Raw genomic sequence first — 25772 nt, forward strand, 5'->3', positions numbered from 1 at the left:
AAATATTTTGTACTATTTATATATTGTCTAATGTGCCTTCATTCTTGCTTGATTTATTTAATTTGCTCAACACAAAACAACCGGAATGCTAAAATATCTTGTTTGTGTACAAAAACAAGGGATATTTTTAAAAAAGAGATATTATTTAAATGCATGAAACTTTAACATTGAAATTGAGTATTTTGATGAGCAAGAGAGAGGATGGGAGGGGCTGGATATCTTACCTTGGGCTGAAACATAAATGATGAAAATAACATCTTGATTTCTGGTCTATTGTATATTAACTCAAGTATATAATTGTATTTGAACAACAACTGACAAACCCATTTGAATATATAGAACAGCAGTAAGGTTACTCAAAAATGAGTAATATGTATTACCTTAAATTTATTCCTATATGATGAATAACAGTGGAACCAAAAAGTTTTAATTAAAAGCGATTCCTCTAGTCCAGAGCACGGTGTTGCGTTTAGGTGCTCCTCCGAAATTCCTGCTTCCAAATTCGGAAAGTCAACTTGAAACAACTTTACTTTGAATACTTTAATGATAAAATAAGAAATAGCCTTTAATTACCAAGTAAACACGACGAAATTACTATGGTGAAGAGCCAACTTCATAACGTGCACGATTTCCCAAACTACAAAATGATTGACTTGTATCAAACTTAAGTGGGATGTCACATAAAAGAAACACAATGAACAGAAAATATTAACCATACAACATATAGCATAATTGCCATTCATTACTGGCGTCATCTCCACCGCGCAGAGAAACTACCCAGCCACGTTTGTATTATCCGACGGCAATGAAGGCACAGTAACTTATTCTGACGTCAAAACAGGAAGTGTGTATCCACGCCAGCTGAAGTGTGATGTTTTCACCGCTCATTTCATACTTTAACCTACAGTGTTTTATCTCGTGAAAAGGTTTGAATTGTTTCTTAAAGGAAAACAAACCGCCATCAGACATGCAGACAGAGAAAGAGGATGAGGACGATGCATCGCCTGAGGAGTGCTTTGCTCGGTCCGATTTCACTGGAGGTGGCAGCGACCAGGTGAGAGACCCACACAGACCTCCGGCAGCATAATAACTGCACTCTCAACACCAGAAAGGTTAAAGTTGGGGCATTAGCACTAAATGTGTCGCTTTTGTCCCGCAGCTTAGTTTCAGCAGCGGGGACAAACTGCTTGTGCACGCCAAGCCTTCATCAGACTGGTGGTGGGCAGAGCTGCGGGGGGTCAGAGGTTATGTCCCTGCCAGCTACTTGCGCACGGGTGCTGCTGGGGAGGAGGAGCAGGAGGAGGAGGAGGAGGTGGAGGTGGACGACGACGACACCTCCCTGGAGGATCCATGGCAGGATGAAGAATACTTTGGCAGTTATGGGACACTGGTCAGAAACTTTAAATGCCCATCATATCCCGTGCATGTCTCATTGTAATTATCAAAAAGTTGCACATAGTGACAATTGTAAGCATACCATACGATTTTAGGCTGATTTGCAGCCCTCCAGGCAGCCATGCGTTTCACAGTGGTAGTTATAAAAATCAACATGCAGAGACCTGAATCTCACTAGAGTCAGGTAAACTGTCACAATCAAACATCATCTTTTCTTTTTGTCAAATATTATCTTTGAAATCTAATGAAGCTGCTAAAAGGCACTGTTCTTTGGTGGTGTGTTTAAGGACAACTTCAGAGATTTCAGAGAGCTGCAGAAATGCATTACATTAACAAGGCACATGTACATGTTTGAAACCTTTTCATGTCAGCCTTTCATTGAATGTACCTCTCAGAAAGACACATTGAAACAGAACCGTATTATTACAGTAAGTAAATTGCTGATTGTTTATTTGGATCCTTATTAGTTGTTATATTGGCAACAACTATGTTCTTGGGGCAAAAAAATAAAGCTGTGATGAATTGTCTCTCAACAAAGTTTTCATGTGTCAGAATAGTGATTTTCATCCTAACAATGCCTGCGAGGAAGGTAGGAAATTAAACAAAAAACTTAAGGTATGCTATGAAAAATATTTGTCAGTTATTGTAAAGTATGAACAATTCATGAGTTATTGGTCAGAAATTATGAAGACTGAAAAACCATGAAACATTACATTAATAACAATATCAGGTCAAGTCAATTTTTGTTTAATTAGCACCAAATCACAACAGAAGTTATCTCAAGGCACTTTGTAAATAGGGCAGGTCTAGACCAGTCTCTTTATAATATTGATTACAGAGATCCAACAATTCCTACCATGAGCAAGCACTTGGCGACAGTGGACGCTAAAAAGTTCCTTTTAAGAGGCAGAAACCTTGAGCAGAACTAGACTGAGGGTTAAGCCATCTGACTCAACCAGTTGGGTACATGAATAAATTCAGGGAAAATAGTGAATATTATAACCATGAAAATATTTTTTTTCATTTAATTATGTGATTCTTTACATAGGTTTATATTTCTGTCTGTTTTGATTTCTCAGCACCTTTTTCCCCAATAACCATTCTTATTTCATAATGCAACCTTTCATCATACAGTGTTTGTCTGTCAGTCGAGAGGAAGCGTGCACAGACATAGTTATATGACTGGTCGTTGGTTTGTTCTGAATGAGCAGACCCCAAATCACAGTTGAGTTTAAAACCATTTTTGTATTATTTAAAAAAATTAATGTTGATATATTTTGTCTGTTTATATTTGTAATTATCTTCATTTCAAAATATCATCTTTATTAATATTTAAGACTTTGGATCCCTACAAAAAAGAACATGCAAATGATATTACGAAAATATGTGTATTGACTTGTTGCATATTGAAATGGTAAACTATTGTTTTGTCACCTCAACAAATAATATCACTTTTTGTTTGTTTTATTTCATTTTGTCTAATGACGCAGAGGCTTCACTTGGAGATGTTGTCAGACAAGAGTCGCACTGAGGCGTACCGGCAGGTCATTCGCAGCAACAGTGCTTCCCTGAGGAATAAGGTGGTGATGGACCTCGGCTGTGGGACTGGCATCATCAGTCTGTTCTGCGCTCAGCTGGCACAACCTTCAGTGGTAATGTCAACAGTATGACTGCTTGGGATGTTACTCTCTCTCACACACACACACACACACACACACACACACACACACACACACACACACACACACACACACACACACACACACAGGTGGCAGGTGAGTAGTAGGGGCAGTCAGCTGTGGGCTGAGGTTAACTTTTTCCAAACATAAAAAATCAACTAGAACTTTCTACCTGTGCATCTACCACAAGTGTATACATGGTCACAGGTGATAAGGTGTGTTTTAGTGTAAGCTTCTGTCTGTGTACTCCCTTTGTAGTTGTTTGATTAATTTCACAACAAGAAATGTTAACAGTCACTTCAAACACAGCCTCTGGCCCCTTGACCCCTTGGGGTCCTGGGGTCCTGCCCAGTTGGCCCATTCAGTAATCTGTCCATACAAGTATAAATTACCACCCACATATCATGAAAATGTGCATAAGTCAACCAATCTATGTTTAAAAATAACGGATAGTGTTCTAAAATGTTTAGATATAATAGACAGGAGATCCAGAGAAACATGGTAAATCAGTGAAACAGAATCTCTGCATAATATACCAAATTATCCAGTTTACTCATAGTTATAACGCATATTGAACAGTAGTGAACCTATACTTCCATCTGCTGGACAAGGAGTGTTGCTACAAGACATCATGGTGTATAAGGTGTGTAAGTGAACCTGTGGTATTGTAGGTGTATGCTGTGGAGGCGAGCTCCATGGCGGATTACACCAGGCAGCTGGTGAAGCAGAACGAATGTGAGGAAGTGGTTACGGTGCTCCAGGGGCGAGCTGAGGAGATCGAGCTACCTGAGCAGGTGGACGTCCTGGTGTCTGAGTGGATGGGTAACTGCCTGCTGGTAATCACGACACTGCTGATACTTTTACATCCAATAACAAGTTACTGTGTCAAGATTTTTTTTGCATTCTGATTGCTTTATGTGAGAATCATTACTGCATCCCATCATTGCTCTTTGAATATACTGCACTGTGTTTCTTTGTCCCTCTGGTCTAGTTTGAGTTCATGGTGGAGTCAGTCCTACTGGCCCGGGACCGCTGGCTGAGGGAAGGTGGCGTAATGTGGCCCTCTTCTGCAGCCCTCGCCCTTGTGCCATGTCAGGCTGACACCTATTACGCAGAGAAAATGGCCTTCTGGGAGAGACCCTATGGCCTGGACTTCACCCCTCTTCAGTAAGGGCCACTAGTCAGCTGATTTCAGTAAACATTTTCCTGCTTCACTCATATTTTTTTGTACAACTAAGAACTGAAACATAAAAGTTGTGACTATGCTTTTCTAAATTGGCAAGATAATCTATTGATAATCATTGATTCAAATCAGCTCTTCATGTAGGTTCATAATATATGCTCCTCACCAATACTCCTAATCCAGTACAGACTACATTACACGTGTTAAAATTTACTTTGGTATAAACTCATAGAAATCTATAAATGTTTAAAATCTATTGCTTTGTTATCTAATGCGAGCTAAAATACTATTTGTCCTTTTCCTAGCTGAGTCATATTAGATATTGTCTGCAGCAGCAACCAATTTTCCCCTTGGTGCTGAATAACATTTCATCTCTGCAGGCCTTTGGCACAGCAGGAGTTCTTCACCAAACCCAAGTTCAGCCACCTCATTGAGCCCAGTGACTGCCTCAGCGCTCCCTGTGATGTCATCTACCTGGACATGTACACTCTGCAAGTCAAAGACCTGGAGGTACTGTGTGTGAGCCATTATTAAAAACTGCTCCAGCCCTTACACATTAGATTTTTATAACTAAGAGAATGCGATTTCATTTCTCAGGAAATAAAGGGTCAATTTCATTTCTGTGTGGAGAAGTCTGGTGTTTTCCACGGATTCACTGCCTGGTTCACTGTTCATTTCGAGAGCCTGGAGACAGGAGGTGCAACAGTGGAGCTGAACACCGGACCTAACTCTGAGTACAAAACATAAAACACAATACTAATTCACTCTGCTGTGCGGTTGGAACATGATGAAGGATGGTTTATTCACTAACAACCTTACTACAATTTTAACAGCCAAGACACATAATTCATATAATCAAAATTAGTGAGTGGTAAACATACAAATACTTTGGATTTTATAACCACTGTCTACTTCTCTGAGTGTTATAGGCTGCAGATACTATATTATCTACTATTCTATATTAATATTAAGTCTTTTCTCTTCAGGCCGACACACTGGAAGCAAACTCTGTTCATGCTCGACAGGCCGGTCAGTGTGTATGCAGGAGACTCGATCAGTGGAACCATTGTCCTGCGCAGGAACCCCGTCTGGAGACGCCACATGACCGTTACACTGCACTGGAACATTAACAGCACCACAGAGGAAACAGACAACTGCCAGGCAAACATCAAATCTGTGAGTGATGCATTGACTATAATCCATAAAGTGATGGGAGATTGTTTTATTAATTGTCATAGCACTGTTGTTGCATTTTTTTCTATGCAATGTGACTCAGTTATGTACACTAGCTTTCCAAGAGTCCTAATTTTATCTTTTGTATCCTTGGAGTTGTTCACTTGTGTTTTTTTCTGTCTGTGTCCATAGGTCGGGACAAAGAGTTTCCCCATGTGGAGGTGACAGACCCTCACTGTGTCCATCAGCGGTGGAGATCCACAGAAAACCACTCTAATGCAACCTCTGTCAAGTTTAGCATCAGTGAGGGATCAGCTGTGAGCTGCTGCTGACCTGTAATGGAGTGTGTCATTCATATTACAATGAACGTGACGATCCCTCATCTGGGAGGATATGTACTCGTATTGTGGTACGCCGGTTAACTACAGGCCCAGGTGATTCAACAAACCATGATTAATGTAGTACGAGCAGGTTAGCAGGAAAGAATTGACATGCTTAATATGAACTGTGGAGCACTACTTTAACTTCAACTTAAACACTTATTGGGCTCAGTGGGGAAAATAGGTTTTATAGACGACAGTGTTGTGACGACAATGCTTAACAACTGAAACAAAACATGTTTAAACAGATATTTGTGCTCTCAGGTGCAACAAAAGAATTGTTTAAGTCCACCACACTATGTTTTAGTGTTTATTTTTATTCTATGTGCATATTGTTCCACAATAGACATTTAGTTTGCATTGTCTGTAATTTGTATGAGTGCTATACATGCCAATAGACTTATGGATTTAAGAAAACAACAATTTAACCATGAAGTACAATGGTTAGAGATATCATATTCTTTTCTATATTAAGATTAGAGTGAGCATCGTATGTCACTGAAATGTTGCTGTTACAAATATCAATTAGCCTTAGGAGCTAATTATAGCTAAGTATACATTAAAAACAATAATTTACAATAATGAATTGTCCACAATAAAATTAATTATTCCAAATAAAATAACTGTACAATTAGTAAACTCACATTGCTATGTTTGGGGGACATGACACTACTGTCCTGCATTTGTTATTATGTGCAGTAGCAGAACTGTCATAACACATTTCTTAATTAAAGACCATTTTTATGTCAGTGGATGCACCCTTCTTGGTCATTGCTCTGTTTTACTCTTTGCTTTTGATCTGGAGCGCGTGTTGACCTCTGAGGATAAAGGCTGAGCAGCTATGGATTCAGGGGAAGGAGGCCTGGAGAGTGGAACAAACAGGGGAGGTTTAACAACTTTTACTTTAACCTCCTTGCTTTTATCCTTTTTCTGCCTCAAGTGTTTATCACAGTGGTTAACAAACGTGTCCAGCTTGACAAAGGTCTTGTTGCACACTTTGCAGTGATAAGGTCGCTGTCCTTTCTTGAGGCGTATGTGCAGCCTGATGTACGATGATCGAACAAAGGTGCGGCAGCAGACACCACACTTCAGATCCTCTGGGCTACCTTGTGTTGTCTGGGGCTGGTTTAGTGCTGGAGCAGACACCGGTTTGGCCTGTCCAGAGGATTCTGCAGCTTTGTGAGAGAGCAGGAGTGGCAAAGAGCGAAAACCCTCCCCACACTGCTCACACTTGTATGGCTGCTCCCCTGTGTGTAGACGAACGTGTGCCAGGAGCCCAGCCTTCTGGGTGAACGACTTGTCACAGTAGGTGCACTTGAAGGGCTTCTCGCCTGTGTGGAGCCGGCGGTGGGTCTTCAGATGAGAGGCACGGCCGAACGTCTTACCACACTCGGGGCATTTAAATGGCCTGTCCCCACTGTGGATTATCTTGTGTGCCATCAGGTGGGCGGACTGATGAAAGTACTTGCCACAAGTGCTGCATCTGAACTTCCTCTCCTTGTTGTGAGAGGTGAGGTGAAGGGTCAGGTGGGCAGAGGAGATGAAGGTTTTATTGCACAGGCTGCAGCTGTGAGGGTCCAGGCGTATGCGCCGGTGTGGCCGTCGACCATTAGGGAGGCTGCTGCCCGCCTGGCAGGAGGGACATTTGGAGGGAGTGTCTGCTTTGAGCACACACTGCTGTTTAGGAGGGGAAGAGTCGCTGGCTTGATCAGGGTCAGGGTCAGGGTCAGGCTGTGGTAGGCTGAAACTGCACCCACAGTCTGAGCAGTGCCCAGTCTGCTGGCCTTTATCACTGGCTTTATCCAGCGTGGTGCTATCTACAACCATAGTGACAGAGCAGGGGTTTTCATTCTTTGGCACATCACAGAGACATCTGAAAGTGATAAAACATAATGTTTGTTATACTTAACAGTGATGTAGCTGAGGGTAGACATGCACAGTACAAAGCATATCCATGTCCACCTCTGCCTATTAGCCTATCAGCTTTATTACTGTCACAATAAAGGCTAAGTCGCAGAATATCTCGTTTATGACACCGTGCAGTATCCAGTGCACAGCAGTACTGTATCAACACTCCTCTGATCGCGTTGGTTGTTGAACTGACCAAACAGACAAACCTTAGTCGACATGCAAATCTGAAAATCCAGATACACACAACCTTTGCACAGCAGCCACTCAGCTGTATTGTAGGCCTTGCTCCGCCCTAAACAATGAGGTTATTCAATGACGCGATTAACAGCAGATAAATAAATCACGTACATACCGTGCTCATTCTTATCAAGAAAGTGTGGGCTGTATCGAAACAACTATCACACAAGAACAGTTTCAACGTCACAATAACAGAACCAGAAGACAACGGGAGGGATTCATGTCCTGCGCTTTCCTGCGAGCGGCTGCCCGGTGTTGTGATACAAAGAGGCTGCAGCATCATCTAGCGAGCGGCGGAATAACTGTCAACACGTTTCCACGTAGAGCCAGAAAACTGAAGACAAACACACAACATTCACACTAAGCTGAATTATCCCTGACAAAGTATTGTTATGTTGCACATTTTCGTGGTTAAACTTGTTGTAGTGCTGCTTACTCCTCCAGGGACATGGACTTCCTGTCAAATTCGAATAGTTTCGTTTCATCGGGGTATGAAGAAGAAATGGTCGGAACAAATTGCATGTTTTTTGCCAACTTGAGTTTCGTTTCGCACGAAGTAGCAGCTCGTTTTAGGGGGAAATGAAAGACAAGAAAAAAGCAATGTGAAAAGAAACGACGTGCCATGTAGGGGTTGGACATCGCCGGCCTTTAAATACAGCAGAACTGATTTAGCATTTATTTCCTTGAACTTGACAACAGCAGAACTGATGTGACTGATGTTTGGACTAACATGACTGAGGTACTGTGTTTTTTACTAATGCAAAATGAACCAAGTTTACACTACTTAGGCTATTATGGGGGGTGCTTGTATAATATTATGGACATATTGTGGAAATATATAAGAACATATATTAATGCGGCAGAGACGTGGAAATTAATGCATGACATTTAATGAAAAAAAAAAGTCAAATTCCTTGATTTAATTTCCAGAAACTTATTTTTGCATTAATACTTATATAATTAATTATTTATTCTTATACTGTCTTCTTCATCTCTGTATTTATTTATTTATTTATTTATTCTATTGCTTGTTTATTCCTGCATTTATATTGTCTATGGTGTTAAACATTACTCATTTCTGCCCAGGGAGGCGTTAGAGATTTTTTTAATACAGTATGCTCACACAATTCGACTGCTATACTACCGACACACCGCGCCCGTTTCAGAGTAGCTGGTCATCTTAGTGAAGCCTAAATAAAGGTAGGCTACAGTAAATTAATGTTGACTATATGACCCATGCACCTGCTTGCATGCCAGGGTGGTATATTGTGGATTAAAAAAAAAGTGCTTTCATTAACCAGGTGATTCATACAACTTAAAACAGTACAACATTTTAGCTGACTGGAGAGGCCTAAACACAGCTAATGACTCATCAAAATGATCTGGATATGAAACCAGGAAGACCTGTGTCAGGGTTTTGTTTTCCAGGAAGCACCAGAAAACTTGCTTTGTAATCTTCAACTTCCTGCTAAAAGTTAATGACAATGAAGCAGTCAGACTCATGTACAGTAAACAATAATGCCTGATAATATATGTTTTTTTAGGTTTGTAAAGCTGTTAGGGACCAAGCATTCAAAGGACAGGCAGGCACAGCACAGGTTTAATTACACACTTTACTTAATAATTTACTACCAAAGACTGTGGTAATGATGTGAAAGAGTGCATGAAACTATGAAAGTGTCTTTTTGATTTGTATGAGTGGTGAGGATTTGTATTACCATAAACCTGTTTCAAATGTATGACTGTGGACAAACAACGCCTTAAAACAAATATTCAATGGTACTGAGGTGGTTTATATAAAAAAGTGTTCTGTTTGAAGTACTCAGGACTTTCAGCTTTGTGTTACCTCACAACGCCAATGTTTGAGTTTGATGTGGTGGCGCATTTCTTCACAATGCTCTGATTCTCTCACAGCATCCAACCCAGAAAGGATGAGCCTGAAGACAAAGAAAAATGCTCGGTGAGTTTCACCTGCAATGTACTGACTCATTACAGGAAGAGGCAGATCATATTCTTATTTTTCATTTTTAGGGAAATGAAAGAACATGCTTGAGTTACAAACACTGGTGTTCTTCAGAAATGATCGAAATCCTGTTGTCCTCAGCCACAGGACTATAGGCCTAGGCTGTCTATTACCTAGATATGTATAGATAATGTATAGTAAACCTTGCTGGTTGCTGTCGCAGATGGAGCTAATGTACATCACTTTACCAAGAGCAGACTCTTGCTGTAAATGTTAAATCTTACACTTTATAAACATGCCTGTACATGCTTACTGAGCACCACAGCAGTCTTAAATCATCAGAATTCACAATGGAAACTGGCATAGCATTGCCTCTTTAAAATTAAATCATTAGTATAACTAAGTAGACTAAGGAGAAGACTCATTCTTCTCTGGCCAAAAAAGAAATATGTGGCATCATCTGATTTTAGGTAAAGCACTTCAGGAAGCTAGAAAAGTTAATCAAACCCTAAGTGCTCACCCTGTGTGAATTTAAAATTTTAACTATTTAATCCTGCTGCTTTGTTTAGATCGTCCTTCGGGCAGTCGGCACCACCCTTCATTGACTACCTAAAAGATATTCTTCGTCGATATCCAGATGGTGGACAAATTTTGAAGGTTGGTACAGTGCTCATTTGTCAAATACTGGTTATAATGTATGACATTTCATATTTTCTAATTCATACATATAACCCACTAATTGCATTATTCTTTAGATCTTGCTTATACATACCTGGATTTTGGAAGTTTATTTATTTTGGTGTGACCAGCATGGCTGCTAGTATTAGAGACATAATGCCACACAATTCAAGCACTACAAACTACAGCCTCCACAACTACCATATTTGAATCAATACACTAAAACTGAACACTGATAACCCCCATAAACATAAGACTTTCATTTAGGTAAGAAAGTCCGGCTGCTTTGAGATGTTAGTCAGCTGGACAAATAAGACTCGTCACTGATGATAGATAACTGATTTACAGCTCTACACGTCCACACGTCCACATAGGAATCCTTGAGTGTTAGCTTTGGTCTGCTAAGCTCTGTTCATGGTTTTTATTTGTCAACAGGAGCTGATTCAAAATGCAGATGATGCTCGAGCCACAAAAGTGGTTTTCATCCATGATGAGAGAAGCTATGGGACCAACAGCCTTTGGACTGAGGAACTGGGAAAATACCAAGGTGTGTAGGGTGCTCGGAGAATAGCAATGTTTATCAACATCAGTCACAATGTATTATTCAACTGAAATACTGTATATATACACATTTTAAAAAATAAATAAATAAATAAATAAAAGTATACAGAGTGAATAGGGGGTAGCGCGATGACACAGCTTGTTAAAGTCCCTACTTTTTGGAGTTTGTATTTTCTGATTGTTTTCATGTCGTTTTCCATCCATAATCAAGGGTGATTGGTGAAAAAGGATGTATGCATAATGTTTTTTCTCATTTGTTATCTTGACTATAACAGTCAAGTCAGTCATGGCAACCCGACACAAGCTTGGTTCTTATGGTCACTTGATAAGATGGCATTATCAAGCTAAAGTTTCATTTACAGTAGACCATGGTTGAAATATTAGACCCCAATATTAATATAACATTACTAGAAGAAGTTTAAGTTTAAGTGCACCCATTTTAGTCAGTTTATAATATTGAGACCCTCTGGCGGGAATTGCTTACTGTCTGCTCATTATGTTTACAACTTCAGCCTTTTGCGCATTTTTACCTCACTCAGTTTATGCCGGGATGGACTTCAAAATAAGCAGTTAAGAGAGAGACCGGCAGGATATAATGAACAACACCTGGATGCATTAATCTAATGTCTTAAGCATGTTTTTTGGAACTTGCAAAGGTCCCGCTCTCTATGCCTACAACAATGCTACATTCACTGATGAAGACTGGAAAGGAATTCAGGAGGCTGGGAGGAGTGTCAAGCGCAATGACCCAAACAGAGTCGGGAGGTTTGGAATCGGCTTCAACTCTGTTTACCACACAACAGGTGAAACTATGTACAATTACCACACATATGCCTAATAGTGTGTTAAAGAATTAGTCTTTAGAAAACATATGTAATAAATTAACGGCAAAAATCTTTTTCATTTTATTCACAGATGTGCCGACCATATTCAGTGCAGGTCACCTTGGCTTGTTGGACCCCCAAGAAAACATATTTGGAGCAAGAAATCCAGGTTTTCTGTGGTCTTTGGCTGAAGCAGAAGACCAAGAAGCTCTGATGACCATGCGTGATCAGTTCCAACCGTTCCGAGATATAGTTTCGCTTGTAAGCGGACAAGAGTGGTCAAAAGTTGTCATGGACGATCAGAAATTTGATGGAACAATTTTCAGATTCCCTTTGCGCAATGAGCCGTCGGAAATTTCAGATAATCTATATGACTCTGCTAAAGTGGTCGAGCTGTTTGATAGCTTCATTGCAGATGCAGACTTAAGCCTCCTGTTCCTCAAAAATGTGACCTCTGTGTCATTGATACATATTGATGTACATGGCACTGTGAACCCCAGAGTTGAGGTGAAATCCTCATTCCCCACAGATGTCATTTTGGGGTCAGAAGACATGTCAATGATTGAGGGTCTGACAAAGTTCAAAGTAATTTCCCTCAACTCAGACACCCACAAAGAAACAAAGTGGCTTGTGTCAACATGCACCATGAAAGAAGGCAATGTAGAAAATCTTGATTCACTCGCAGAAAAGTTGAGCTTTTTCCCTCAAGTTGACTTGGCATTCCCTTGTAGCGAGAAGAGAGACTGTAGTGAGAGTAGATTGAGCTGCTTTCTCCCCCTCCCAAACAATGAATCCAACAAGACAGGACTCCCAGTTTATGTCAACGCATGCTTTGGTCTCACAGACAACAGACGACACATCAAGTGGCAAGAGGAAGACCAGAAACATGATGAACATGCTGTGTGGAACGAGCTGCTGATGAAGGAGGTGCTCCCACAGGCGTATCTCAAGATCATTCAAGATGCCATCAGTCTTGCCCAGCAGTCTATTCTCTCTGTCGCTTCCGTGTACGATCTGTGGCCAGATCTTGCTCAGGTACAGCACAAAGACAAATGGCATGCCGTTGCTCTGGATGTTCTTCGTCACTTATTCAGACAGAACATGGCTGTCCTGTCTCTTGCCAAAGATGAAAGAAAGTTTATCACTCCATCAGAAGCTGTGTTCCCCTGTAATGGTCCGACAAGCCCTGACATACTGGCCGCCATTAAAAGGACTTTGATTTCTTGTGGAGAAAATCTTGTCACACTGCCAGATAGCGTTGCAAGAGCCATAAATGAGGCCTATCCACACCTCAGCACCCTAAAACGCGTGACTCCGACTTTCCTAAGGGAAATTCTCCGCAGGATCTCTATGCAAAACATCTCTAAAGATGATAGACTCTGTCTTTTAGAGTACATTTTGAGTGATGGAAAATACGGAGAACTCAAGGGTCTTCAGCTGCTTCCACTCAATGATGGCTCCTTCAGATCCTTCACAGACAGAGAGGAGGACACTGCTTTAATTGACAGCAATGAATTTCCAAGGTAGGGCTTTAATTTTTGGCTTTATTATTTTAGTTGAAAAAAATCAGATTTGTCATCTGTTCTTGTTCCTGTTGTTCTCTTTTGTACACACATAAAACAATCACTATTACTACAATCACTATTGATGGGTGATCAAAATGTGAACCAAACAATGTGGTGTGTGCTAAAGTTCAAAGTCAGTTATAGGCTGTACAGCCCAACCTCAGCTTTAAAAGTAGATGATGATTGGATGGATAATGCTGACTTGCTTGACTGTGGCAGTTTTTTGTATTCGTTTATGAAGTAAACAATTAGTATTTGGTCAGTTTCAAATTCATTGTTTATTTGTTTTTTGGCCACTTGGAGGAGCAAGTTAGCAAACAGTGTTAGCATTCATTTGGAGTTGTGTTTATGTCCACCTGGTGAATTGATATCCAATGGTCACTTTCCCTCTAGCTCTATTTTGGACACCCCTAACCTGTGCTCCACTGTATTCACCAGATTGTTGCTAATTTTTCTGTCTGCCATTAACTGGTGGCCAGGTAGCATGCATTGGGTTTAACAGAATTTTTTTTTTTTGCAGAGAAGAACACCCTTCAGGTGTAATTATTTCTGGGCCCACATCCAGTTTCAAATGCTGTGATCGAACCTTTGATTTATTCAGAAATGTTAACGATATGATTTGTTCCAGATCTTTTTTTAATCTCCAGTAATGTCCTATTTTGAACTTACTCTCGCCAGTCTAAATTAAATCCTGATTAATGTAGACTATAGATGGTATATAGTATATATTAATCAATAAACAAACGTATTCTCTGTGCAGAGCCTTGCTGCCATGCTGCAAACACCTCTTCATCCCAGATGATCTCAGTGAAGCCTGCATTGCCCACCTGAAAGAACTGGCCAGAAAAAGTAGGAATGTCATTTTATAGAAGACAGTGACTTGAAAGTTATTTGCATTTGTCATTTGCATGTTTTCCCACTACATGTACTGTACATATATTTATACATACATTTTTCAAAAATCTTTGTTTCAGAGTTATTCAAGGTGATCAACATTGATGTAGACAAGGTGGCTGAATATACAAGGAAGTATTTACCACAGGATTGGAAGCAGACCAGGACAGGGCTTGTTACCTGGGACATCAACAGCAGTCAGCATCCACCTTTAGACTGGCTCCAAGAATTCTGGAAATTTCTCAACACCCACTTCAAAGAGTTAAGTCGTTTCACTGGAATACCATTAATACCAGTCAGTCCCCTGTCTGTCAGTCAGGCTGTTACACTAGCACAACTACAACAGAACACAACCCTCATTTTCCAGAAAAGCAAGCAGAATAGTTTACCAGATCAAATAGCTCAGTTGGTGACCAACGCTGGTGGCACAGTGGTGAGAGGAAATGAGTGGCTCCAGCATGTAGACCTAGATTCTTATGTGCTGTGCCCGTCTCCAAGGAGCGTCATGAAAGTCTTTGTGAATTTAGATTCCCAGCATCTCATCGGAAAACTCAAGATGGCCTCTCACAGAGTACGAGAAGAAGTAAAAGATTATCTCTCTCGCCTGGATTCTCTCTCAAAGTGTGAGAAAGATTTACTCTCACAATTACCTCTGTTTCAAACCATGAAAGGATTGTGTGCTGCAGCTCAATCAAAACAGGCTGTGCTTCTAATTTCTGGTCTAAGAGTACCAACGGAGTTCCCTATGCCTGATTCAGTTGTGAAGTGTGCTACTGAAGTTGATCGTAGACTGTTACAGCTACTCAAAGTCAATCTCTTGCACACGGCTGAAGCAGCCAATCTCCTCATTGACTGTATTGAGAAGCGGTCTTGCAGCAAAGAAGACACTGAGAATATTATGACCTGGATTTTACAGCACGGTAATATCCTTTTCCCTCAGAATCAGACCTTGAAACGCAGATGTAAGGACTTGAGCTTCATTGAAGTGAATGGAGAGCTGAAAAAGGCCTCAAGCTTTTTTGATCCAAGAATTCCAGCTTTTACAGTCATTTTTCAGTCAGACTTCTTCCCCCCATGTCTATACACTTGCACATCGCAGATGCTTGAGAGCCTAAACGAACTTGGATTGCTAAATAAAGAAGGAGATGTGTCACCTCTGCATTTGTTGCATGCTGCCACACTGATTGACAAAATGCATGTCAACTCTAAAACTGAGGCTCTCAAAAGAGCTCAGGTGCTCTTGAAAATGTTGGATACTAATAATCTATTGTCAAAGTTTTCTCACGAGCAGCTTCAGCAACTTAAAATGCTAAAATGGGTCCCATGTGATAAACCTGGTAATGGCAAAAAACAATGCGATGACAAATCTCAGGAAAGTTGTTTCTTCTGCCCAGATGAAATAAGACATTCTGTGTTCAAGGACATTGTTGGGCATGTGATGCCTCTGGTGGGAAAGCTCAGTGACAGAGATAGCAACACACTTGGTCTCAAACGCCGACCCCCACCCGAAAAAGTGATAGAGAATTTGTCATTCTTGACATCAAAAGTGCAGGAAATGGCTGATCCTGACACAGATGTGCATTTCAAAGGGGAGCTGTATAGCATTTACAAACACATGCAAGACCACATCTCTGAATTTACAGCAATGATAAATAGGGACACACGCTGGCTGTGGTGCCACAACCAATTTGTTTCACCAAAGGATCTGGTTCTTGACTATCCACATAATCTAGACCTGAGCTCTTACATTGGAAAGGTGCCAAATGAATTTCGGTCATTCAGTAAGTTGCTCAGGGATTTTGGTGTGAGAACATTGCTTTCAGATGAAGAAATTGTCGACATTCTTCATTCTATCCAAAAAACTATTGAAGGAAGGCAGCAGCCACTTGCAAGTTCATCTGAGGTAAAAGTGTCAGTAGAAATTCTTAACTGGCTGTGGAAAGAGAAAAAGACTGTTAAAGTTAAGGATGACATCCCGGTGCCAGTCATTATAGAAGGTGAGCAATACACGCTGAAACCACGGTCAAAAGCAGTCTTCTGTGACCTAAGCAAAAATGGGTTGAAAGAGCTTATGTATAACCAGGAGGAAATTTATGTCATACATGAGGAAATCCCAAAAGCAACGGCCGAATGGTTGGACATTCGATTTCTCAGTACCTACATCCTCGGTCCAGAGTTAGTTGGAATAGAACAGTTTGGACAATCTGAGCCAATAACAACGAGGATTAAAAACATTCTTAAAGAATATGATGAAGAAAGTGACATCTTCAAAGAGCTCATTCAAAATGCAGAAGATGCTGGGGCAAAGACCTGCAAATTCTTGATGGATTTCAGAGTACACACAGATGCCCCTGAAAGTCTTATTGACCCTGACATGGCCCTTTGTCAAGGACCTTGTCTTTGGGCATTTAATGATGAGCAGTTCACAGCTGAGGACTGGGAAAATATTGTCAGAGTTGGCGCTGCCTCGAAAGAAAACAAGGTGGAAAAAATTGGAATGTTTGGACTTGGATTCAATACTGTGTATCATGTGACAGATGTTCCCTCCATCCTTAGTGGCAACAGTCTTCTCATCCTTGATCCAAATGTAACTCACCTTAAAAAGCACATCAAACACAAAACAAATCCTGGAATCAAGCTTGATCTCTCTCAGCAGCGACTTTTCAATTGGTTCCCTGGTCAGTTTGGACCATATGAACGCATTTTTGATTGTAATTTCACCAGACAAAGTCCTCCTGAACCGTATCAGGGTACTCTGATCAAACTACCTTTCCGAACTGAAAAAGAGGCTGCCAAGTCAGAAATAAGCACAAAGGTGTATCACAAACACAATATCATCACTTTTCAACAGCACCTTACTAACAATTCGCAAACTCACCTGCTTTTTCTAAAGAACGTCAATGCATTATCTCTACAAAGTATCCCAAACAATGTAACCACGCCACCAAGAGATGACGAAAAAGAAACCGTCTTCACCGTCTCCAAAACCACTGAGAGTACAATGAGGATTCCAGATGAAACCACTGTGTCAAAGCAGCATCAAGCTGAGAATTTGCTGATGAAACTTGATGTAAAATGCAAAGAGGTAATTGACTGCTGCACAGTCAGTATTGTCCAAATCACCAGTCAGCAGTCTGGTGTAACTGAAGTCCTGTCCTGGCTCCTGTACAACTGCTTTGGAACACATAAGTCATTGAAAATGGCCCTTCAAGAAAACAAGCAAGCCAAGTTCTCTTTGCCCATCGGGGGGATTGCTGTGCCTTTGCAAAATGATCCAGAAACTGGGAAACTGGCCCCATTACAAACAGATCTTGTTGGACAGGCATTTTGTTTCCTTCCTCTTTCCATTCACACAGGTCTTCCAGTCAATGTAAATGGAACATTTGCTGTGACGAGCAACCGAAAAGGCCTGTGGGAGAGTGGAGTGAAACATGACTGGAACAAAGCTCTTCTTCAGGATCCTGTAGTGACAGCATATGTTACCACACTCTTGGCACTAAAGAAAATGTCTGAAAACAAGCAAATGGAAACTTACTGTTATCACACCTTTTGGCCTGACAGAGAGAAAGTGAGTGAAACCTTCAAGTCTTTGGTGGATGCATTTTACTCCGCCATTGCTCAGGATCCCATTGGCCCAGAGCTCTTTAGTGATGGAGAACATTGGTGCTCAATGAACAATGCCATATTTCTACATGAGAGCATTGAAAAGGATAAAGACAGCGGTGCCCTTGCAGTGCAGGTGTGCAAGAAATATGTAAAGCCACCCAACTATGTTGTTCCTCTTCCACAGTGGCTGAGAAATGGCTTCAGACAGGCAGGCCTAGAAAAGGCTTTACAGAACAGAACATGGAACTGGGTGAAGTTTTACCAAGAAGTAGTGTTTAACAACCTTGGTACCATGGACCCTATGAGTAGAGATGCTCTGGTGTTGCATGCAATTGACCTTCAAATCAAAGAAATTGACAATCTACTGGTCCACTACCCATGTATCCCCACAACTGGTGGACAGCTCCAGTGTATCAAGAAACTTGTGAATCCATCAGAGAAAGTGGCCTGTCTTTTTGAACCAGAAGAGGGACGCTTGCTTGGTGGTACCAAAAATGACTTTTGCTCCCCCAAAAGGATTCAGCGCTTGCGGGAACTTGGAATGGAAAGCGATCATCTCCCATTGGAAGACATTACAGAGAAAGCAGGCACAATCACCAAAACCTGGAGCACTGACAGAAAGAAAGCATATGGGCGGTTGAAATGCCTTCTTGAACTTATGAAAGCTCACATGCATGATGAAGACTCTCTTCACTGGGAAACACTGAGGATGACTGAATTTCTCCCAGCATTTTTACCTGGTGATACAAAAATGGAAAGAAATGTAACACTTAGAAGGCCCACTGATGTTTTCAGTGACACATGCTCCCTACTCGTTAACATGACACAACCTGTGCTGGATCTGAATCTGAAAATACACAACAATGATCCAGTCCTACAAAAATTGGGAGTTCAGCACAGTCCAAGCGTTGAGACAGTGCTTCAGCAGCTGCAAGAAGCTTGTAAGCAATCTCAGTCCATTGACAGAGTCATGCTTTACAAAATAGCACATGAATGCTATAGGATTTTGGATCAGTGGCTTACAAATTTTGGGAATTCCACTTTCATTTCACAAAGGGCAAATTCATTCCCTTTCATCCTTGTTGGCAGTACATTTATAAATGTTGACTGTGTGGCTGAAAATGGGCAATTTGAAGCAAAACCCTACCTCCATGTACTGCCACCTGCCTTTGCAAGTTTCAAGAAGCTCTGGGAAAGTGTAGGTGTTGAAAAGAATTTTACAGTCAGTCAGTTTCTAACTGTGCTCCAGGACTTGCACCGTCGACATGGAAACAAGCACCTGCCAAAGAGTGATCTGTCAATGTGCCTCATGATCTTAAACAAAGGGATATTCGAGGCGAAAGAGAAAACAGCAGGTGACTGTCTGATACCCAATGAACACGGCGTTTTACAACCTGCAAGTGAGCTGTTTTACAATGACAGCCCATGGATGCCAGTGGCTTCAGGTGTCACATTATGCCATGAGAATATTGCACGTGTTATGGCTCGCCACTTTGGAATCACAACAACCAGGCATCATACTCTGCAAAACCACATTGCTGAGAACCTTTCACCATCTTCATTTCAGTTTAAACAGCAGGAGCAACTAACGGTCCGAATTAAAAACATCATTTCAGCCTATCCATCAAAGAAGGATATCCTTAAAGAGCTGATCCAAAATGCTGATGATGCAGAGGCAACAGAAATTCATTTTGTTTGGGACAAACGTCAGCATGGCACAACAAAAACATTTGGGAAGAGATGGAACCATCTTCAGGGTCCAGCACTGTGTGTGTTCAACAACAAAGTGTTTTCTAATGCTGACCTGGTTGGCATTCAGCAACTGGGAGAAGGTGGAAAGCACAACACTCCAGGGAAGACGGGAAAATACGGAGTTGGATTCAACTCTGTTTACCATGTAACTGATTGCCCTTCAATCCTCACTGGAGATGAATTACTGTGCATATCTGATCCCAATCAAAAATTTATTGAAAGTCATTCAGACAAACCACTTCCTGGCATTGGCTACAAACTAGCAGACACTTTCAAGAACATGTACATGGATGTCTACAAATCCTTTCTTCCAGACAAATTTTCTCTTAAAGATGGCACCATGTTCAGATTACCTCTCAGGATGGGTACCATGGCAAACAGCTCTAAAATATCACAACAGGCAGTCACTGACCATGACATGAAACAACTGTGCTCTGCCCTCTCTGAAGATCCCGAAGGACTGATTCTGTTTCTGAAAAATATCTGCAAAATAAAAGTCCATGAAATCGACGACCATTCAGGAGAACTCAAAACCATCTTTGCGGTTGAGAAAAGTCTACCACAGACAAGCAGAGAACAAAAAGATGCCTTTGTAAAACTTCAACAAAATGCATTACAGTCCGACAAACCAATAATACCACACAACGCCATTTATGGGACCGTGATTTCAACCTCAGATAAAAGACAAAGTAAGTGGATCATTGCAGAACAGTTTGGCTCATTCAAAAACAGCGATGGAAGAGAAAAAACACTATCAGACAAACTTCCCCAAGCAGCAATAGCAGCACGTGTGAGCTCAAAGAGCTGTATTGAGTTCAGTGGAGAAGCCTTTTGTTCACTTCCTTTGCCAGGGAAAACAGGACTGCCAGTGCATATCAATGCAAACTTCGAGGTAGATTCTTCCAGGAGAAGCCTTTGGAAAGAAGATGGGCAAAGTCCTAAAACTGTGTGGAATGAATCATTAAAACAGAATGTCATCGCTCCGCTGTATGCAGATCTCCTTCATTACATCAGGTGTAACAGGGCAGAAATAAAAGTCTCTCTGTCACGTATTGAGGCATACCTCAGCAACTCGTACTTGCATTTTTGGCCAAATGTGTCCAAAGATGTTGATCAGGGTTGGCATGAAATGATACATGAGGTATACAGATCAATCAAAGAAAGAGGCCTTAACGTGATTCCAGTGATGAAGAGCTCAACACGTATAACTGCTGGCCATAAGTTAACAGAGTACTCCTTTGACTGGTGTGACATCAGAGAAACAGAATCAACAAAGGCAACCTACCTGACAGATTCAGAATATGTTGAGATCAATCCCATTTTAGAAGATCTTGGGATGAAATTGGTTCCTTTTTCCATTAAAATGGAAAAAGTTTGGAGAAGTTTCAAATCAGCTGGTGTTGAAGCAAAATGTGTGAATCCTTCAACTGTGCAGACTTTCCTGAGAGAAAAACCTCTCAATGACCCAACCCAAACAGATGAGGAATTACCTCTGCCCATAACTGCCACTCTGATCAGAGATGAAAAAAGATGTTCAAAGCTCTTGAGTTTCTGCTTAAAAGATTTCCTCATGAAAAAGGTCACAGAGGACAATTCCACTGCACTCAATGGGCTTCCACTTCTTCTCACAAGAGATAAAGTTTTGAGAGTGTTTAACTCCTCATCTCCCAAGTGGATATCAGGATATGAGGGTCTGTTCCTGGGCTACAATGACCAATTTGCAGATTATCAGACAAACAGAGAATACATACGTGTTCTACAACCTTTTAACCTCGTCAAAAATCTGACAGTCCCCTGTGCAGCAACATATCTGAAGCCGTTAATTCAGACTCTTCTTCAGAGCTGTGAAGTTGATCGACACACTGGTCTTCATGTCCCAAATGAGACAATGTTGAAGTGGTTGAATTTACTTTGGAGATTCTTAACAAGTCAAATTAAACCTGCAACATCTAGTGATGATAAACAAAGTCTGACACTAAGTGATGTGAAACAGCTCTTCAGTGACTGCTGCATTTTACCTGTTGTGTGTCCAAGGTTAAAGAACAAGCAGTTCCTGCAAACAATGAAAGACATGCCAAGCGTGATTCAGTTCGCTTCAGAAAGGGACATATCAGGCACCCTCTTCAAACTTGGTTTTATGAAGCTTGACAATGTGTTCTTCTCTGAGATACATGTAGATCGACAGATAACTTTACTACTGAACTGTGAACTAATGGATGTAAATGATAGAAGCTCTGTGTTGGACCAGGTTTATAACATTAACCACTCAGAGTTTTCCCGGCTTTCCCCTGATGAGATGAATGAGCTTCAGACCTTCCTGCAGTCTGGAGTATCCAAGGCCAAAGTCAAGCAAGACTATCAGAGAAAGCTGAAGTCCTTACCATTATTTGAAACAATACATGGTAAAAGAGTGAGGATTGATGGGCCAAAAGAGGTATTCATCCTCGACAGCACACATTCAAGGATATTTCCAGATTTGTTCACCCTGTCCAACTGCAACAGCACTTTTCTCAAAAACACCCTAGAGAACTGCAGTCTGTCTCAAACACTGAACATAAAAATTCTGTCTGATTTGGAGTATTTCATGAAGTTCATTCTGCCTGTTGTACACATTCTCACAGAAAGGCAAATGCTTCAGTGCTTCAAGCTCTTACTGTCACTGCAATATCATGGCAGTTATTGTCAGTATAGGGACCAAATCATCTCCTCAATGAAGACAGTGAAATTTATTCGCAGTTCACAAGACAAGTTGGAGATGGCATCATACTACTTTGATGAGAGTGTTCCGCTGTACAAGAAAATGTTGCCTGAAGAGAGATTTGTGCCTAAGAGATTTTGGGCTGAGTGTGATGCAGGAACTCTATCATTAACAAAACAACCAAAAGAGCTGCTCAAAGAACTTGGAATGAAACATGTTGTGTCAAAAGATGAAATGATAGGTTTTGCATACCAGTTAGAATCAGAAGCAAAGGGAAACGGGCATCTTCAAGAGCTGAAAGAGAAATCAACATTACTTTTAAGTAAAGCCTTGAATGAAGCGAGTTTTGACCAAACATTGCTGAAGAGCATTGCTGAAATCAAGTTCATTTTTCCTGTGCCAATTCGAGAAGAACTGTGCAACTATCACCAACCGTTTGCCGCTGAGAGAACTGCTGTTAAAATCAGAGGCTCTTTGATGGAAATCAATCCTGAACATCAAGATTTAATCTGGTCTTCAATGCCAATTATACATCTACCAGTTTATCTGACACCAAAGCTCCTGCAAATGATGAAAGTCGCAGGTGCTTATGAACAACCACCTACTAAGCATGTAACCAGCAACATGAGGAACATCTGTCAGTCGTCCTGTAAAACTGCCAAATTGATCGAAACCCGTGCAAATGTGTTCCGATGTTCCTATGCCTACCTGCAAAAAAATGCATTTGAAGGACAGCCACTGGCTGGTCTTCCTATTGTGTTGGTTGAAAAGGACAAAGAACTTGTGAGGACTGATGACACGTGCCTTTCAGTCCCCTATGACCATGAGTTCAGACCATATTTGTACCAAATTCCTGAGGATGATGTCATTTTCAAACCGTTCTTCAAGAAAGTTGGTGTAATGGAGAGGCCTACTGCAGTGCAGTATTGTAATGTTCTCTCAGCAGTTTATGTTGATTCTTGTGATAAACCACAACTAAACCCAAACCAAATGAAAACCGTGAAACGTGCTGTTCAGCAGTTGTTTCGGTTAATCAAAGCTCAAGGAAAGCAGTCCCTTCTTGATGATGTAAAGACTTTGCATCTTCCTGCAGTAGATGGTAAATTATACCCGTCATGCACACTGTTCTGCAATGACACAGTGTTTGAAACCAAAAGATTAGAAGAAGCACTGAAGAATAAGTTCCTGTTGCTTGAAAGACTAAGTGAATGTCATTTAGGTAGTGACATCTATGAGCATCATCGATTGGTCAAATTGCTGCCTCTGAAATTGCAGCCTAAAATGCTGTCTCACCTCACTGAGGAGAAAGTAGTGGAAATACAAATTCAGCTTTGTGAGCTTGAGACTGACTGTGGATTTAGTGGATGGTTTGGTAAACATCTGTCCTCAGTACCATTCAAACATGGACTAATTTGTCTCATTAGAGGGCAGTCTAAGGGAGAAATAACACAAAAAGATGCTTCTGACATGTGCGAGAAGATTTTTGGCAGAATTCAAATTGTCTGCTGCAAAAACCTGGAAACAAAGCTTTGGCTGGATAAGCAGCCACTACACAAAACTGCCACTCAAACTGATGTTTTTGTCAAACGAGATCAACAAGGTTGCATATTTTACCTAAAACACAATGATGACATGGCTGTGAAGGTGATGCTACAGGTCACTATGACATTGACAAAGGAGATTAATAATCTTTTAGGTAACATAATTGCATCAAATCACCTCTCAGTCCTTGGACAACTTATCATGTGTGACAGTCTGCAAGAGGTTCAGAAAATTCTGGCTAACAATGGGATCCATGACAGTGCTGAAACTGAAAGTGTCTTCAAACCACCAGCACCTGGGACAGATGTACCAGAGGAATGGCATGATTCCTTAGACATGAATGTCCTCAATAACTTTGAAGAGGGGGAATATGTTGCCTACAGCACTAACAACAAGTACATTTATGCAGTTATTGTTGAAGAACTGCCTGGGAACTCTGGACAGTATTCATGGAGATACAAAGTAGATATTGGAGAAGATGAGCCAATTGAAGTCAGTTGTCTTGATCTATATCAGTTTAAACGAGAAAAGAAGTCAAAACCTCAACGGACAACTTTCACATCTGCTGAAGCTTCTTGTATGGAGTTGGAGCCACTAGCAGGTGCTGTGCCACATTCTTCCCAATCGTCAACTACGAGTTCCTCATCTACAAGATCCTCACCAGCCTCTGTTGATGAAGCTAAAATGGAAATTGACAAATGTTTGGCAGAGATCTGGCCTCTTCCTGAGGAGGAGAGGCAAAAAGCCATCAAGCGACTGTACCTTAGATGGCATCCTGATAAAAATCCTGACTGCCAGTCTCTCGCAACTGAGGCATTTAAATACTTGATGAATCGAATTGATGAGCTCAGGAAGGGCAAAGGCAAAGGTAAAACTGGAGGTTCGTCCTGTCCAAGGGGAAACTCAAACTTCCAAGACTTCTACCAGCAGTGGAATCAGGAGGCCAGGCATCACAGAGATGGTCGAGAGAGATTCTCTAGAGGTTTCCATTCCTACAACTTTTGGACCCATAATGGAAATGTTCCAAGGCCGAACAAAGAGGAGGCCCAGCGCTGGTGCAGACAGGCTCGCTGTGATCTCGATGCAGCTTACAAAGACACTGGTGGGGGGAGCACAGAATGGTGTCTGTTTAAAGTCCATCAAGCAGTGGAAAAGTCTCTCACAGCTGCAGAGTATAAAAGACACGGTCAACCTCCCAGTGGCAGCTCCATTTCAGCCCTTGCTATGAAAGTTTCCCACTTCAACCCTCAACTGAGCGTTCTGCCTCAAATTGTGCAAAATCTGAAGATGCTGGGAGTAGATCCCAAAAAGACTCAGTATCCCAACTGCCACCCATATCCCCACATCCCAAATGGACAGTTCAGATCAGAGAACGAAATGCAAGCACTGAACAAAGCAGCTGAGCTTCTCACTACAGTAGAGGCATATGTGAATTAGGGATTCAAGACAAGCAGACATGTCATGCTGGAAAAGTCAATTTAAGATTTGCTTGTTTAAAAAAAAAAAAAAAAACTTGAGACAAAATTGAAACATTACTATAAACAAAACAATTGCATCATTTAAAGGTAAATCATATGACTGTTACGAAAATTTTGAAATGAAACTTGTGCAAGTTTGTTTTATATTTGACTCATTACTGAGGATCAGTGTAATCACGTATGAATTGTTATGAAAATGTAAATATCAAAGCATTTTCTGCATCATTGTAAACATTTATAACTACTCACTGAG

At 41.0% G+C, this 25772-nt stretch overlaps 3 protein-coding genes across 4 annotated transcripts; 2 read left to right on the forward strand and 1 right to left on the reverse strand.

Moving 5' to 3' along the window:
• Positions 1-844: 844 nt before the first annotated feature.
• Positions 845-5714, forward strand: prmt2 (protein arginine methyltransferase 2). The gene is made up of 9 exons (XM_022741378.1): positions 845-1054; positions 1160-1390; positions 2886-3047; positions 3746-3910; positions 4066-4241; positions 4638-4767; positions 4855-4991; positions 5244-5433; positions 5623-5714. Exons 1-9 carry the CDS (start codon positions 968-970, stop codon positions 5653-5655), a joined length of 1311 nt encoding a protein of 436 aa, XP_022597099.1. The 5' UTR covers positions 845-967; the 3' UTR covers positions 5656-5714.
• LOC111218894 (zinc finger protein 888-like) lies at positions 5671-8398 on the reverse strand. The gene is made up of 2 exons (XM_022741379.1): positions 8074-8398; positions 5671-7683 (listed from the first exon to the last, which is right to left on the reverse strand). The coding sequence occupies exon 2, from the start codon at positions 7635-7637 to the stop codon at positions 6579-6581; it is 1059 nt and encodes a 352-aa protein (XP_022597100.1). The 5' UTR covers positions 7638-7683; positions 8074-8398; the 3' UTR covers positions 5671-6578.
• A 250-nt stretch (positions 8399-8648) lies between these two features.
• On the forward strand, positions 8649-25556 carry LOC111218201 (sacsin-like). 2 transcript variants are annotated; one of them, XM_022740374.1, is made up of 8 exons: positions 8649-8697; positions 9873-9918; positions 10491-10578; positions 11035-11146; positions 11817-11963; positions 12076-13507; positions 14310-14398; positions 14524-25556. In XM_022740374.1, the coding sequence occupies exons 2-8, from the start codon at positions 9890-9892 to the stop codon at positions 25476-25478; spliced, it is 12852 nt and encodes a 4283-aa protein (XP_022596095.1). In that variant the 5' UTR covers positions 8649-8697; positions 9873-9889; the 3' UTR covers positions 25479-25556. The 2 variants fall into 2 exon arrangements, with proteins under 2 accessions (XP_022596095.1, XP_022596096.1); XM_022740375.1 differs by lacking the exons at positions 11817-11963; positions 12076-13507; positions 14310-14398; positions 14524-25556 and having other exon boundaries at positions 11035-11183.
• Positions 25557-25772: the final 216 nt, after the last annotated feature.

The sequence above is a fragment of the Seriola dumerili genome, unplaced genomic scaffold (genome assembly GCF_002260705.1).
Source record: "Seriola dumerili isolate Sdu_G_001 unplaced genomic scaffold, Sdu_1.0 BDQW01000052.1, whole genome shotgun sequence".
NCBI lineage: Eukaryota > Metazoa > Chordata > Actinopteri > Carangiformes > Carangidae > Seriola > Seriola dumerili.

Excerpts from the sequence above, each read along its gene's own strand:
- prmt2 (XM_022741378.1), top strand. The coding sequence starts at position 968 with ATGCAGACAGAGAAAGAGGATGAGGACGATGCATCGCCTGAGGAGTGC. Across the intron at positions 3,048-3,745 it reads AGCTGGCACAACCTTCAGTG|GTGTATGCTGTGGAGGCGAG; the intron begins GTAATGTCAACA and ends GTGGTATTGTAG. Across the intron at positions 3,911-4,065 it reads GGATGGGTAACTGCCTGCTG|TTTGAGTTCATGGTGGAGTC; the intron begins GTAATCACGACA and ends CCTCTGGTCTAG.
- LOC111218201 (XM_022740374.1), top strand. The coding sequence starts at position 9,890 with ATGAGCCTGAAGACAAAGAAAAATGCTCG. Across the intron at positions 11,147-11,816 it reads GGAACTGGGAAAATACCAAG|GTCCCGCTCTCTATGCCTAC; the intron begins GTGTGTAGGGTG and ends GAACTTGCAAAG. Across the intron at positions 11,964-12,075 it reads CTCTGTTTACCACACAACAG|ATGTGCCGACCATATTCAGT; the intron begins GTGAAACTATGT and ends TTTTATTCACAG.
- LOC111218894 (XM_022741379.1), bottom strand. The coding sequence starts at position 7,637 with ATGGTTGTAGATAGCACCACGCTGGATAAAGCCAGTGATAAAGGCCAG.